The 16,392-nt window shown below is 42.7% G+C and overlaps 1 protein-coding gene across 3 annotated transcripts in view; it reads left to right on the top strand.

Annotated features, from left to right (window-relative positions):
* Positions 1-16,392, top strand: part of ELMO1 (engulfment and cell motility 1) — a 471,086-nt gene that overhangs the window by 138,075 nt on the left and 316,619 nt on the right. For all 3 annotated transcript variants that reach the window (XM_005287366.4, XM_065587209.1, XM_042860355.2), the window contains one exon: positions 7,833-8,002. In XM_005287366.4, coding sequence (XP_005287423.1) covers positions 7,833-8,002 — 170 coding nt within the window. The remainder of the gene's footprint in view (positions 1-7,832; positions 8,003-16,392) is intronic.

The following is a 16,392-nucleotide window of genomic DNA, read 5'->3' as shown; positions in this document are numbered from 1 at the left end:
GTAGAGCGCAGTAGGGAAAGCACTGAAGTCTGTCCACACTGACAGCTTCAAGCACACTGGCGTGGCCACATTTGCGGCACTTGCAGCGACATTGGGAGCGGTGCATTATGGGCAGTTATCCCAGCATGCAAGTGACTGCAACGTGCTTTTCAAATGCGGGGAGTGGAGTGTGACAAGGAGTGTGTTGTGTGTATGTGGGGGTAGAGAGAGTGGGTTTTTGGGGTACTGAGAGTGTGTCAGCATGCTGTCTTGTAAGTTCAGACTTCCTTCTCCCCCCCCACCTGCCTTTCTCTCTCTCACTCAAAGCAAACAGTAAATGTTTGCTTTTTCCTCGGAGCTGATAAGCAGCCGGCTTCTCCAAAATGGAGCTTTCAAACGGCATTTCCGCATTCCTGCAGCCGATTTCACAACAATGATAAGAGTGGCCACTTGACTTAATGGGATTATTCCAGAGGCTGATCACAGCACAGTAATGCAACACCTCGTTCATACTGGCGCTGCGGTGCTCCAGCGGGGGCGCAGCAAACGTTATTCCACTTGCCAAGGTACAGTACCAGCAGCGCTGTAGCTGCGGAATCAGAGCGCTCTACGTGCCTTGCCAGTGTGGATGGGGGAGTGAGCTAGTGTGCCCGGGGCTCCTTTATTGCACTGTAACTCACAAGTGTAGCCAAGGCCCAAGACTGGGGTTTTCTTTTCAGTTTCTATGTCTTTCCATTAACTTTAATAGTCCATCATTGCCTTTCCCTTGGTTGTACAATGCTAAGTGCTTGGAGTTATTTTCATGCCCCTCCCTGCCTGATTGCTTCCCCTGGCTAGTGTGAGGTGGAGCTGTAAGTTGCACCATGATTACAATTAAAATGTTCTACACATATGTACATGCATATGTTTATAAGCGTAAACTGTGTACCCATCTCCTGGTGACCGTCAAGGTCAGAACATCACAAGTTTTCATAAAAGACATTACTTGTTATATGTTTATACACAATAACATGGTATACTACCAGTTGATCCAGCTGCATATTCTTTAGAGTTCAGACCACCTGTTTTCCCCTTGGGGTTCTAGACCATATGATCGTACACACAAAAAAGAGATTGGCGATCTTTTTTTGACCATCTCTTGTCCTTGCTTATTCATATAGGCCCAACGTTGTCAATGAGGAAAGGGCTGGGGATCAGACCCTGAGGCCCTGATCTTGCAAACACTAAACTTAACTTTACTGGGGCTACTCATTAGAGCCCAAGTTTGTAATCATTGGTATCTTTTAATTATGAATTAAAGTCCTATATAACCCTGTAATAGTAAATAATGAGCTACTTTGGTGTGTTTTTCTGCATGTGATGAAGGGAGAAGCTATTTTTAGGATAAGTTTCATTTTTCAAGTTTCCAAGGTGATGTTATAAATAGTAAGTACAACCAAAAAACCTAAAACCAAACCCTTGGATTGTGTGCTTTTCTAAAATTTTAATAGGTAGCTACTGAATGCGCACAAACTTCTTTTTAAATATTTTTTTCCATGCCTATGCACTACATCTATAATACTTTTACCACTGACTCACTTTGTAGCTTTGGACTGGTATCTTCTCTTCTCACAGGTTTGTTATCTTTAAATGACTATCACTGATCCTAACATACTTCACAGAGCTCTTTTGTGGATTATGTTTGTACAGGGCTTTGCATATATAAGTTCTAATAGCTAAGTATTATTATAAAAATCTTAACCATTTGCCCATGCAGCTTTCAATTGAATTTCATTGCTTAGTAGAAGTAGAATGCCAATTGGTTTTACGTGGTTTGTTGGACTTAGTTTGCATATAATGCAGATTATATAGCATGTCCAATCATCCACTGTTTTCTGGAGTATGATGGGGTTGTGTTATGGATGAAGTAGCAGTCTAAAGACTGAATTTCCTTGCTTTGATTGGTGTAAAATACTCTAGATTAATTCATAATGGTCTGTACACATTGTTATTCTAGGGGGATTAGACATTCTGATTTTGTTTACACCAGTGGGAATGATGTGATTAATTTATCTGCATAGCAAGCTAAAATATGTACACTACCTTGTATTTCATGATATGTTTCTTAAGTTATGTTGTAAAAGACAAAGACTAAAGTCCTGGCCCTATTGAAGTCAATGGGAGTTTTGCCATTATTATTATTTGTATTACTTTAGTGTCTAGGAGTCCCAGTCATGGACCAGGACCCCATTGTGCCAAGCATTGTAAAGAACATAAAGAGTCCCTGCCCTGAAGAGCTTAATCAATGAGAGTTTTGCTATCAAAGCCGGTAGGGTCAGGATTTCACCCAGAGTGCATTAATGTTTGAGAATGTCTGGATTCAGAATTTCTGCAACCTCCTTCCCAGGCTGACGCTCTTCCTCTTCCTTAAGGATATGTCTACACTGGCAGAGTTACATCACTGGCAGTTACAGCGCCACTCAGAGAGTGCTGAAGGGAAACTGCTCTTGTGTGTTCACACTGTCAGCTGCCTGCGCAATAGCGGGTTCACACTTGTGGCAATTGCAATGGTATTCGGAGCGGTGCACTCTGGGCAGCTATCCCACAGAGCAATTCTTCCTCTTCTGCCACTAAGAATTGTGGGAAGATGGAGGAGGGTCTCGCTGCTGAGGGTGAGCAGGGAGTCAGGGGAGGGTCTTCTCCAAGACAGTGCCTTCCGCCATGGCCCTATGCGGCTCACCTGTGTGCAACAGTGGTTTTCCCCCCTTCCCACCCCCAACCATGACGGCTCACTGGCGCGGGAAAGTTACCATTAATGGGGCAAGAAACGAAACAGCTCTGCCAAAGAACTTGCGGCAGTGGATGGCCCAGTATCTCTACTAGACTTTCCTGGAGATCTCTGAAGCAGATTCCCGTGAAGTGAGGGAGTCAATCAACAGCCTGTTCTGCCGCTCAAACTAGGCATGTGGTGGTACATGCATCATACAGAGAAAAGGCTGCTTTCTGCAACCCTTCTGCCCCCAACAACTCGCTTCAGTAATTCACAAAATCAAATCTACTTACCAGGGGCCTCCTCTCCTGTTTGCGCTTCGCCAAGCTCTGACAGCTGTGACTGGCTAGGCTCCTCCAGGGTAGTCATCCTCTGCCTCTGGGTCCCCCTTCACTTCCTCGTCCAAGATTTCCTCCTCCTGGCTCGGTCCACTCTTGACTGGCATGCGAGAGTATCCACAGTGGTCTTCGCAGTGGAGGTGGGGGTCACCACTGAGTATTGCATCCAGCTCCTTGTAGAACCGGCAGCTAGTGGGCGCAACACCGGAGCAGTGGTTTGCCTCCTGCACCTTGTGGTTGGCGTTCTGCAGCTCCTTCACTTTGACCCTGCACAGCAGTGTGTCCCGGTCATGGCCCCTTTCTGTCATGCATCGTGAAGTCTGTCCGTAAGTATCATAATTCCTACGGCTGGAGCGCAGCTGGGACTGGACAGCCTCCTTTCCCCCAATGCCAATGAGGTCCAGCAGCTCAGTAGTGCTCCAAGCGGAGGATCGCCTGGTGCGTGGAGCAGGCATGCCCACCTGGAAAGATGTGCTGAGACCACTGCACGCATCACCGAGCAAACAGGAAGGAGACTTTCAAAATTCCAAAGGAATTTACGGAGTGGGGATGACGATTGGTCACCTGAGGGCAGGGCCATAGAGTTCAACCTGAGACGAGAGAGCTAAGAACAGGCATTGTGGGACACCTCCCGGATGCCAATCACAGTGCTATAATCAACCACGGTGTCTACACTGGCACCACAGCGCTATTCCCCCAGCGCAGAAAGCTGTATGCCTCTCGTCGGGGTGGATTTTTTACAGCGCTGCAACTATGCCGTTTCTGCACACTAAGGGGCTTGGCAGTGTGTGCACCTCGGGAGTAACACCGCAGAAAGCTGTTTTACTGCGCAGAAACTCAGGGCCGCCCAGAGGATTCGGCGGGTCCCAGGGGGAAGAACCCCCTCCCGTAGGTCTTCAGGGCACTTCGGTGGGCCACCGAAGACCCGAAGCGGAAGAAGCTCCGGGGGCCCGGGCCCCTCGAGAGTTTTCCGGGGCCCCCGGAACGAGTGAAGGACCCCGCTCCAGGGGCCCCGAAAAGCTCTTATGGGGGCCCCTGTGGGGTCAAATTGCCCCCCTTTCGTGCCCCCACCACCCCAGGCGGCCCTGCAGAAACTTGCCAGTGTAGACAGGGCCTAAGTTTGTGTGTTAACTGTTTGCAAAGTTTAAAGATACAGGGTGTGAAGTATTCTCCTCTGCCAGAAGGAATACTTAGGCAGTGTACCGTGGCTGTTTATCTGTAGCAGCCAGTGGAACCCTTTGTAGGACTTTCTAATCTCCAAAGGGTCGATGGGTTTTCTATGCAAATTCCCATCTTGGACTTAGATCATTTCTTTTTTATTTTAAAGCTGACAGTCCTGTCAAGCTGTCTCTGTGTTTAAACACTGCAGTTCAGACAGTGCAGCCTATCCTGGCTGTCCTTTGAACAAGACTAGACAGATATTTTAGGCTTCTTGAAGGCCTTTTGAAATACTCCAGCTTTGACAGAGTGCATTTTACAAGCTTCCTGTTCTCCTCCTCTGCTTCCTCCTCTTCAAAACTGGAGAGCTTTTAATACAACCCTTACTTTATTGGAACAGCAGTGTTCTGGTTAATTCCCCTCATCATATTTCTCAAAAGGGTTTTATTTTTTATTCCTACCTGGATCATATTTTAATAAGAACAGACATGTGGTAGCCAGCTTTACTGTTCTTTAATGAGCAATGCTCTCTACTGTCCATCCACTGATGAATTATAAATCATTAAAAGAACACCCTGGTAACCACTCAGCATGCATCATCTGGGTGTCATTTTAATGCATTGTTCAGCAAGACTGTGCATTCTGTAAGAGCACATATGAGCACTATGGCAACAAGAACTAGGAGATTTTTGAGGACTACGTGTTGTTCAGAGCAGCAATATTTTCATCCATGTGGCACGTAATGTCAATAGCCAACATTACATTTGCCACATGAGACAATTACCAATATTTTTGCTAAGAAAAATATTTCTTTATTCTCTAATCAAGATCTGATCTGCCTGTACCAGTTCTTCTCTCTTCTGATGGCAGAAAGAATGCAGGTTTCTGGATGTACAGTCGTCCAGGGGGTTGCTTTACATACCATAGGCGCCACTGCCTAGAAACTTTGACCTTTGGCCTATTAAGCCTTGTCCACATTCATTTTTCAGGAAATCTTTTGCTGTTGCACTACTGCTGGTGTAGCATTAACATTGGTGTAGACAAATGTAGTCGAGGACATGAGTAAGTTCCCATCTACACAGACAAAACTGAGTTTAACTAGTATTATATCCTAGCTAGGTTACATCATGGTTTGGCTAGCCTGTGTAGAAAGGACCAAACTATATTGCAACCATGTTATAGAACTGTTACAGCCGTGGGTGAAATATTGGCCCCTCTGTAGTCAGTGGCAAAACTTGGCCTTTACAAGGCTGCAGCAAATTTCTGTAACTGTTTTTGGTCCTATCCACACAGGCAAGACCAAACTGACATAAAAAAACATGGTCAGGACATTATCAAGTTACCATGTGATCCCCCAACATAGTAGTTTTGCAGTGTAGATGGACTATTAGACTAGATCTCAACTCTTACTAAAGCACAGTTACGACAACATCTAGCCCCATTCACACAACCAACCATCCTGTCTTGTAACTGCCTTTAATGATCCTTGTCAAATTTGTTGGTTATATCTATGTAGACGAACCCTAACATCCTAGTTTGTGACCCTCTTCGCGCAGCAGTAGTGAAGGTCTTCTAAATAGATTCTGAGGGTGGTTTGTTTCAGTAACATGCTTAATGATGTCCTTGAAACCATTTTCAAAGTGAGTTCAGCTGAGCTGACGTAATACTTTTGAAGACCCTTCAAAATGTCTATTCTAGAGTGGGTAACAACTCATAGAAGTTAAATTTGTTCTGAGAAATATTAATATTTTGCAAAACTTCCATGCTGGCAGCTAGTCATCCTTCCCAGATGTAACAGTCATGGAGACTGAGGGCTTATCTACATTATGGGAGTTACTGTGGCATACCCATGCCGCTGTAACTCTGTAGTGTATATGCGTATTACAGCGACGGCAGGGGTATTTTCATCACTGTAGTAACTCCATTTCCCCAAGCAACGGTAGCTAGGTCAATGGAAGAATGCTTCTGCCAGTTTAGCAAGTCTGTGCCAAGGGTTTAGGTTGGCATAACTGCAGTACCCAGGGGTGTGAGTTTTGCAAACCCCTGTGCGCTGTATCTAAGGGTATGTCTACACTTACCATGGATCAATGCTGCAGCAATCGATCCACTGGGGGTCGATTTAGCCATTCCATGCATCTGATGAAGTGGGTTTTAGCTCATGAAAGCTTATGCCCAAATAAATTTGTTAGTCTTTAAGGTGTCACAAAGACTCCTCATTGTTTTTGCTGATACAGACTAACACGCTACCACTCTGGAACCTGTCACTTAACCTCTGTGTGCCTTAATTTACTCCTCTGTAAAATGGAGGAAAATTATCCTTCCTTACCTCCTGGGGGGGCGGGGATGTTGGGAGGTTTAATTTATTAATGTTTATCAAGCATTCTGAAATCGATGAATAGAAGGTTATAAAGTACATATTGGTTTTTATCATTTCCGATCTCTCCTGTTCAAAAATATTCACTTATACATTCAAACCTGGATATTCAAAGCACCTACTGAAAAGCCATTGTCCTTGAAGGTGTAGAATAATTATTACATAGCAAAGAAATTGTCAGACAGAACAAATTCAGCTTTCCCTAGTGCAAATATAATATCAAAGAGAGTGACTGTGCCAGGCCTTACCACTAATTCAGTTTCCTAATGGGCTACTGCTTCAGATTCACGCTTCAGTCAATGCACATAAGTGTGTTGTAGGAAATTGAATTTTACAAGCATCTGAGTATAGCAGGGAAGGTTCTATCAATAGCAGAAAGATTGGTTAGCTGTTAGCTGAAGCTTTTGGACATTGTATCCAGGTAATTGTTATTCTGGGATCATTGACTGAAAATGTGAGATGAATGTATTTTAAAGTATTTGCTTAACTATGCAAAACAGATTTACGTGGCTTCTGGACAATTTAATTGAAAAAAAAATCCCTTTAGCTCTTTATTTTTTCTGTTCCTGTCAGATTTCACATTATTTCTCATCAGCGAGGTAAACATTGATGGGCAGGATATTTTTAATATGTGATTCAATTGAGTGATATAAGATGATGTATGTGTGATAACGTCATATAGTTTAGGAGGAAATCATTCCTATGTTCTTTGGAAATACAAATACCATGGATATAAAACTGAGAAAAAGCAAAAGAAAAAAGGTAGGGAAAGGAGCGGAAGAAACAGAAATCAGTACTATGTGCGCTCTGCATAGGATCTGGAGTAGGATAATATATTTTTGTTTAAGGGTGATGGAAGAGTGCGTTGAATGGAGTAAATGTAGATTGAAAAGAACTGCCATTGTCCTAATTATAAAGAAACTACATTTATGTACTTTGCTTTTTGGGGTAGTTTTAATTGTTTGGGTCACACTTCATATTAAGGGTACATAACCTTTTTGGGCCATGGACTCTCTTTTTTTTTTTGGTCAGTGTTTGTTTGTTTCTTTACAGTGCCCAGCACAAAGGGATACTGGTCCAAGACGGTGCTCTTGGGTCCTAGCACAATACAAATAATAATCCGTTCCGTTCGGAGAAATTAGGAGCCCCAATACATCATTTACACAATACATTTATAACTAAGAGTTTGAGGAGTTTTTTTTAATGTTTTTTTTTCTCTTTTGTCTCTGGTGAGGCTCAAAATGCACAGCAGCTCCACGAGAGGATCCAATCTTCTAGTATGGATGCCAAGTTAGAAGCACTGAAAGACTTAGCCAGTTACTCACGGGATGTTACGTTTGCCCAGGAATTTATAAATCTAGATGGTATCTCTCTCCTAACGCAGATGGTCGAAAGTGGCACAGAGTAAGTATTTTGCTTGAACTGTAACATTTGTTTCCACCAGTTTTGTGTCTCACTCTCTCTCATACACACTATTTTAGCTTGAAATATTAGTAAACACTCCTCACTTCCTAAAACTAAATGAACATAAGAAAATGAAAAGCAGTATTTGAACAGTCCTCTGCTACTAAAACAATATCTGTGCAATCACATGAAACCTTGTAAAAATGTGTTGTTTCTCCAGAGGGAAAAGGAAATCTTAGGAAATCACAAGTCACTTCTGTGCCACAAAGCCCAGGAATCAACATGGTCTTCATTGCCCTGAAATAACAAGCTTCATTTGTTAAACTTTTGGTCCTAAGGTTCCTGTTAAATAGTGACAACTGATAACTGGTTTTTAAATGTATACTTTTTGATACAATGTAAAAAAATCCACTTCCTTTTGTTTTAATTTTATGTCTTTAATTTTAGTTTCATTTTTGATGGGATTTTCAAAGATTTTTATAGGTCAGTAGGTGTTAGACACCTGACTCCCTTACACTCTTTTGGAAAATGTCAGCCATTTTTACCAGTGTGAAGTGGCCTTATCCTGTTCCAGTAAAGTAACTGAGAGTTCTGTTATTGACTTCATGGGCATAGGATTGAGGCAGTTATTTGAAGTTTGTTCAAAATAGACCCCCCACCAGTTGGTGCATCACACTGTTAAGTAGTGCTTTAATAGTTTCTATTTGCAACGGGCTTTTGAGATCCTTGGGTGAAAGGTGCTGTTTACAGAGAGTGTTTTGCTGTCACTCTATCAGATACCGTGAAGGGCACCAGCGTGGATATTTTAGATTACTGCTTGCAATCCAGCTAGTGATACAAAGGGTTTGATTCTGGACTCCCTCACAACAGTTTTACACTGGCATAAGGACTTGTCTATACTAGAGATTTACACACTGATGTACATACAGTAGAACAAACCCTAGGCTGATCTATACACACAAGCTGTACTGGTTTAATTAAAATAACTTTTCAATAATTTTTTGTTAAATTGGCTAATATTGCTTCAGCTTTTGTTGGTTAGTGACCAAATTAAGCTAAATCAATATAAGCCAGGTTTAAATTGATTTAAGTGTGTCCTCATATACTCTTAGTTAAAATAAGCTCAAGTGTGTGTATATGCAGGCTGCATGCAATGTTATTGCAGCTGTGCTGTCCCAGGATATTAGAGAGAAAAGGTGGGTGAGGTAATATTTTTTTATTGGACCAAGTTCTGTTGGTGAGAGAGACAAGCTTTCAAGCTTACATGGAGCTCTGTGTAATCTCGAAAGCTTGTCTTTCTCACAAGTTGGCCCAATTAAAGATATTACCTCATCCACCTTGTCTCTGTGTGTAGGCTGGGCATTTGTGTAGATCTACTACACCGATATAAAAAGTGGCTTTCATTGACAGGGCTTTCAAACAGGGATAAGCTGCACTAAGCCACTCTTTTACTGGTGCATCATGTCTACACTAGAGGTTTGCAACAGGGTACCTCTATCAATGCAGGTACACTGGTGCAAAAATACCCAGTGTAGGCAAACCCTAAAACTGGTGTGCCAGAGCAGAGAATCAGGACCAAAGAGTTTCCAATGGATTCACATGTTGTTGACCTATAACTGCTCACTGTATTCTTCCTCCTTGTTTAGCTCATCGGAGCCTGTGCAATTTGCAGTGGTGACTGGAGTGATTGCAGTCTGATTTTGTTTTTAAAGTTTGGTTAGGTGAGAGTAATTGTGGAGCAAGGACATCTGCACTGCACAGTGCATCTTGATCAAGTTTTATACTGTGTCATTTTATACAGTAAATCCTTGGTAAGATCATGCCTAATAGCCACAAGAATAGAAAACCTTAATTTAGAGTTTTGGTGAACATGGAAAGGGCAAATTCTGAACCTAACACACACATTGCACTCATTCTCCTGGTCTCTCTTGCGCTCTCCTGTTCTTCTTTAATCTTGACTGTCTTGATCTTCATTGTGAGTCTGATGATCAGTCTTCACTGCAGAGTTAACTTGAGTTACGTGTTCTTGAGTTAGCCTAGCTTGAGTGAGAGCAGCCTCACTGCAAAATCACACTTGAGGTCCCATGTCCATGCTAGTGCAGCACTCACTCGCGTGTGGCACTAAGACTTCTAGGAATACGTTCCCAGTGAATTGTGGGAGACCTTGTCTGGGGGAATTATGGGAAGGCATTAGAGGACTGGGGTTGCTGAAGTAAAGGTCACTTGCATCCACGCTATAGCGTAGTTGTGCTAGCAGCTGATGAGTTGTGCTAACTTGAGCTTTAGACTATATCCCCTGATGGATCAGCTCTAGTTTAAAGCACCACCATACTAGAGTTAAAGTGTTTTGTGTGTGGATGAGACTCAAGTTAGAGGCAATGCTCAAGTTATACCTCGAGCTAACTTTGGGCTAGTCTACACTGGCAACGTTAAAGCGTGGCTCCCACCGCTGGTGCACTGTCTACACAGTCGCCTTACAACGCTGAAACTTGCTGCTCTCATGGGGGTGTTTTTTCACACCCCTGAGCGAGAAAGTTGCAGCGCTGTGAATTGCCAGTGTAGACAAGGCCATCTATGGTGAAGAAAAAACCCTCGTTAACCTTCAGCAGACAGGCACAGTGAAGGTCTGGAGTTCATGCCACTTTTGCCAATGAGGAGTCCTGCACCATTTACACTGGCTTATTTGTCCTTCATTCCATTACTTCAGTGATAGTTCTGAGTCCATGTTTTACTGACTAGGATACCCCTGGATTTTCCAGGTAGCTGTACATGTTTTGCTAATCTGGTGTAATTAAAATAAAAATCATTGACAGGAGTTATCAGTGTCTCCCACTTACATACCAACATGTTACTTACACTGCATGTATACAGTGCATTGGTTCAAGAAAATTAAAATGACCATTTTGCTACATACTCTCTGGTGAATCGAGACTGGATAGTAAACATTCAGGAGAGTTTTGTATCTTCCTCTATTTTTTTTTTTTAAATTTCATACTGTATAATTACCAGAATTCTGTCAAGATCTCCTCTCTGACCACTACACCATTTGGAATAAAAGGGCCGTAGGAGCTGTGTGTGCTGAGATTAAAATATTGTAGCTAGCAGCGGTCTGATCTTAGTGTGGACAGGGCCCTAATGAAGCTGCAAGTGTATCTGGTTAATACCAATATTTTTTACAGTAGCTGTGGAGTGGTAGCAAGCAGGGCCGGCTTCAGGGTTTTGGCCGCCCCAAGCAGCCAAAAAAAAATAAAATAAAAAAGCTGCGATCGCGATCCGTGGCGGCAATTCGGCGGGAGGTCCTTTGCTCCCAGCGGGAGTGAGGGACCGTCCGCCGAATTCCTGGATGTGCCTCCCTCTCCGGAGCAGCCGCCCCAAGCACCTGCTTGCCAGTCTAGAAACGGCTTGTGTCCATCTCACTCAGGTTGATTGATGCAGCTGGCAAAGTGCTTATGCTCCAGTAAGAATGCTCAGCTTGCTTCTCTTTCAGGCTTTCTGAGTATGCTGCACGTTGTTTATTTTTACCAAACAAAATCAAGACATTGGAAAGCGTTCTTGTATTTGCTTTTAAGATGCAGATGGACTGTAAAAATGGGTACTTCATACCCCCCCACAACAAGTAAATGCTGATTACCAACGCTGGGCTTCCTGGTGTCGAGTCATCTCTAGGACTTTGGTCTATGTACACAAAAAGGACTGCACACATGCATAAACAAGAAGTGACTTCAGACTCTTCATATGCTAGAGAAAGTTATTGGGTTTTTTTAAAATGAGCTGTTTCTATCTAGTACATAGCATTTCTTAGTAGGTTTTATTACTATATTATCTTGCACAAGAAACCCAGGTTGTGCTTGGCCACAGAGGGATGTGCAGGTAGATTTCCTGATCCTGATGCACAGGAATTGACATATAGGGTCAAGAGACTACTTGTTCCTGTTCGCCCTTAGGCAAAAGGACGCTGAAAAGAGGGAAGGGAGGAAGCAAGACTAGGGTGACCGGACAGCAAATGTGAAAAATCGGGATTGGGGTGAGGGGTAATAGGAGCCTATATAAGGAAAAGTATGAGGGGGTAGCCGTGTTAGTCTGTATCTACAAAAACAACAAGGAGTCTGGTGGCACCTTAAAGACTAACAGATTTATTTGGGCATAAACTTTCATGGGTAAAAACCTCACGTTTTTTTCTGCATCCGAAGAAGTGAGGTTTTTACCCACGAAAGCTTATGCCCAAATAAATCTGTTAGTCTTTAAGGTGCCACCAGACTCCTGGTTGTTTTTATATAAAGAAAAAGACCCCAAAATCAGGACTGTCCCTATAAAATTGGGACATCTGGTCACCCTAAGCAAGACATGCAACAATTTCCTGCCCCCGCCTGGCTCTGAGCTGCCCTAATAGCTGGTGCAAAATGTGCACCCCTATACTCGAGGAAACAGAAGCAAAATTGTCTGAAAGAGATTGTGCCTCAGCCAGGCACAGTCTCCTTGCTGCGCCTTCTGGGATGTGGTCTCCCTCCCACCCACAAAACCTCCCTCCCCCTCCCTGGGCTACTATATCCCATAATCTAGCCCAGAATCAGTATTTTAGCAAATAGCATTGGTGTTGCGAGCTCTCCTGCTTTATAATAAATCTCATGATATTTAGTGTTTTTTCTTAAAGCCCCAGCTCCTGGAATCAGCTTTCATATTTAAAAAAAAAAAAAAGTTTTTAGCTCTTTTGAAAACATGAATACTAAAGGCTGAAAAGTCAGAAGGCAAATAAAAAGAACCAGGCTTTTACTATGGCTTTAAAATCATGAGATTTTAAAATAAATCTCATGATTTGGGGGGGCCAGATGCATGATTTTTGCATGCTTGCTGTTGGCAACCCTGCCTTTGTGCTAGAAACAACTGTGTTAACAGCATAGTTCTAAAGCATTTTCCATTGCCATTGAGAACAGGGAGTGTTTCTGAGTTGTACATAATAAAAATGACTATGCCAGGGAACATGCTCACAACATAGCTGGGTGATAGGATACGGATGACAGCAACTATGTTTAATTTATTGTTGCATCTAGGGCCAGGTCTACTCTAGCAGCGCTTTGCTAGTGTAGCTATACTGGCTTATTATACTGGCAAAGAGCTCCTAGTGTGGATGTGGCTTATTCGTGCTTTTGCTACTGTAGCTTATTCCAGCCAGCACCCCCCGAGTGAAATAAGCTCTATCAGCAAAACCTTTTATTATGATATCACTGCATCTGCACTAGAGGCTCTTGCCAACACAGCTATGCTGGTCAGAGATCACACCCCGGACTGACATAGCTATGTCAGCAAGACTTTGTAATGTAGACCTGGCCGCTGCATGAATAGGGACGTAATTGGTTTGTGGGAGGGAAGAAGAGGAAAGTTGCTTCAATTTCTGCATTAGAGGAATTATGCCTTTTTCCTGTTGGAAATCACAAGTGCAGCCAGACCAGATTAATCTGAATTGATTTCTAAATTGTTATTCATGTTATTCTTTTTTTTTAAAGAGAGAGAAATCTTCCAACGAGCAAGTCAGACATACTCTTCATGCAGCTACAGCATTGGCAGCTATGTGACAATCATGCATCCATTAAGCACAGATTAAACAGATCATATTGTTCAAGACCTAGTTTAGGAAGACAGTGCTAAATTATACCTCTTAGCTCACTTTTCACATGGTATTATGTACAAGGCCAGTGGAAAACTATAAAAATTATCAGTATGGAATTTTTCCTGTTCTTACCCTCTTTGGTGAATGATCATCCACAATGTGCCACAAAAGACACCTGAGCCAAATCAGCAAGTAAAAGTCTTACATTCTTTATAAAACCTGTCAGATGACACACTTCCACATAGGAATCTCCAAACACCGTTAAAACACATCTTGCAATATAGATGGGACCAAATCTTGTTTTAATGCTTAAAGCCCTGCAAAGTCCAAGTGAGAGCATGATTTGGTAACACATGGTTCAATCCAATCTAAACTGCATATGGAATTATGATTTGATTGTGTTGTTTGACAACATTGGGGGAAAAAAGTGGTTTCTACACTGCTGGTGCATTATGCTCACAAAGGAAACCACACTATCCAGCGGCGCCCCCCCGTCCCGTCCCGTTTCTCCCCCTGCCCCCGCCCACCCGATGATAGGGATGTAGTAGTGGAAGAAAAGAAAAATAAAAAGACCCAGGTGTCCATTTTCATTCTACAATTGCTACAAACCAGGAAAGTGTTTTTGTCTGGATTGTTTTTTTCTTCCCAGGTTGCTTCATGCTTGGAATTTTTCCTTTTTATTTCCTGGTGTCTTTCCAACCTAGGCATTGTATGCAACAGGAAAAGCCCACTTTAAAGACTGAGTCAGCAAAGAGCACATCCTGAAAAAAGGGGCGGAAGAGCACTGAAAATCGTGCTTTTCTATTAAATGCCTATACTTCAGTGTGATTGTCTGTAGTTGTAGCCATAGATCCCAGGATAGACTTCAGTGTTGTTTTTCTTACCTTGCCCATACTTAAAAACATTAGCATTTAAATGGCCCTAGCTAAGTGTTGATATTCACGCCTCTTGGCGGGGGAAGGAAGATACTTTGTACTTTTGCTTTTTTTTTTTTCCTTTGGCAAGAGACAGATTTCTGTAAAACAGGGTGAAAAGGGAAACATTGCAGTGGCTTTAAATTTCTGAACACTCCTCACAATGAAAAATAGAAAAATAGGCTGTTTCTTAGCATGAAACTTAAAATTTGAGGAAAATGATGAGACCAGTTTAAAAACACAGGATTTGCAATTTTCCACAGGCATGGCGGGTTGGCGTCTGAAGATGTTTGGCTTTTATGAGAGTGGAAGTGCTGCTGTTATAGTAGTAATTTTTTTTTTCAAACATCAAATTATTATTTAGTTTGACCTCCTGATCAGAGTGTAATCAAATTCTGAGTATGATATTAAACAGGAATTGGTACAAACAAACCTCCCCCCCCCACTTACTTAAATATTTTTCATTGGTTTTGGGGCTGCTAGGCAACAGTATTTCATGTTGCATAGGTTTCTTGAATATCATTTGTTTTGTATGTGGTGAAGGCTTTTTCCGGGAACTGGGATGTTATGGCCACTAAAAACATCTTACCATATGTTTAAAAAAATGGTAAGCGTTGCCAGAGCGAGAAACATTTCTGAAATGCAGTTAATTATCCCCTTGATTTTAAATGGTGTCTGATGTCCAAAATGCAGATATCCTAATGTGATGCCTGAAAATCCATCTAGAGACTAAATTTGGTTTAGCGGATCCTTCATCTGTCCAGTAGCTGTACTTGCTCTATTGCCTACATGAGGGAACATTTGTGAAAAATGTCCATTTGCCCTAACATTGGCTTTCCACAAAGTTGGAGCCATACTGTAGATGAAGCTCCTAGTCCTGTGACCCCTGCCTGGTGTGATTAACCCAGTGTTGTTTAAACCGACTCTGAGGCGAGCATGTTTAGACATATGGGGTTTAAAAACACTGAAGGCTAGTGTACACTAGAAGCAGCTGCGCTGCTGTAGCATGTCTGGTGAAGATGCTCTATGCCGACGGGAGAGGTCCCCCGTTGACACAATAAAACCACCTCTGTGAGAGGTGCTAGCAATGTTGGCTGGAGAAGTTCTCCTGCCAACGTGGCATTGTTCCACACTGGTGCTTAGGTTGGTGTAACTTACATCGCTCAGGGGGGGTGGCTTATTCACACCCCTGAGTGACATAAATTGTACTGACATAAGTGGTAGTGTGTACAAGCCCTGTCAGCCACAGGAGACAGAGCTGCACTGGCATTACCCATGGTGTGAAATTTTCACAAAAACTCCTTAGCGTAGATGAAGCATTTGTGTGTCTTGTAGATTACCTCCGCTGAGGCCTGATCTACACTAAAGAGTTAGGTCAACCCAACTGTGAAAAATCCACCCCCCCAACATAGTTAAACTGACCTAGCCCCCTGTGTAGACAGAGCCAATAGGAGAACCTCTCCCGTTGGTGTAGGTAGGTCTACACTGAAGCGGTACAGCGCCACAGCTGCAGTGTTTCAAGTGTAGAAAAGCCCTCAGGCTAGGACTCTTTTTTTGATTCATAGGCAGCAATCTTACCACGTGAGCCAAAAGGCAGTTGACCCAGTAGGAGCTGTGCTAAGTTTGTCTCAGCTGGAAGCAACTCTTGGCATATATTACAATGCACTTTCAGCAAGAATTAAATTTGTGTGGGTTGGGGAATTCCAAATGGAACTGCTGTTTTTTTGGGATTCAGCCAGAAATTTATCACAAAGTTCCTTCAAGGCCAAACACTGAACATATTGTGGTAGCAGAATGTCTAAACCAATAACCTTTCATTATTCGCTCTTTTACATTATGTTGGCATTCACTTTGAGTTTTTTCCTTTATAG

The sequence above is a fragment of the Chrysemys picta genome, chromosome 2, assembly GCF_011386835.1.
Source record: "Chrysemys picta bellii isolate R12L10 chromosome 2, ASM1138683v2, whole genome shotgun sequence".
NCBI lineage: Eukaryota > Metazoa > Chordata > Testudines > Emydidae > Chrysemys > Chrysemys picta.
This window is presented reverse-complemented; position numbering and strand designations above follow the sequence as displayed.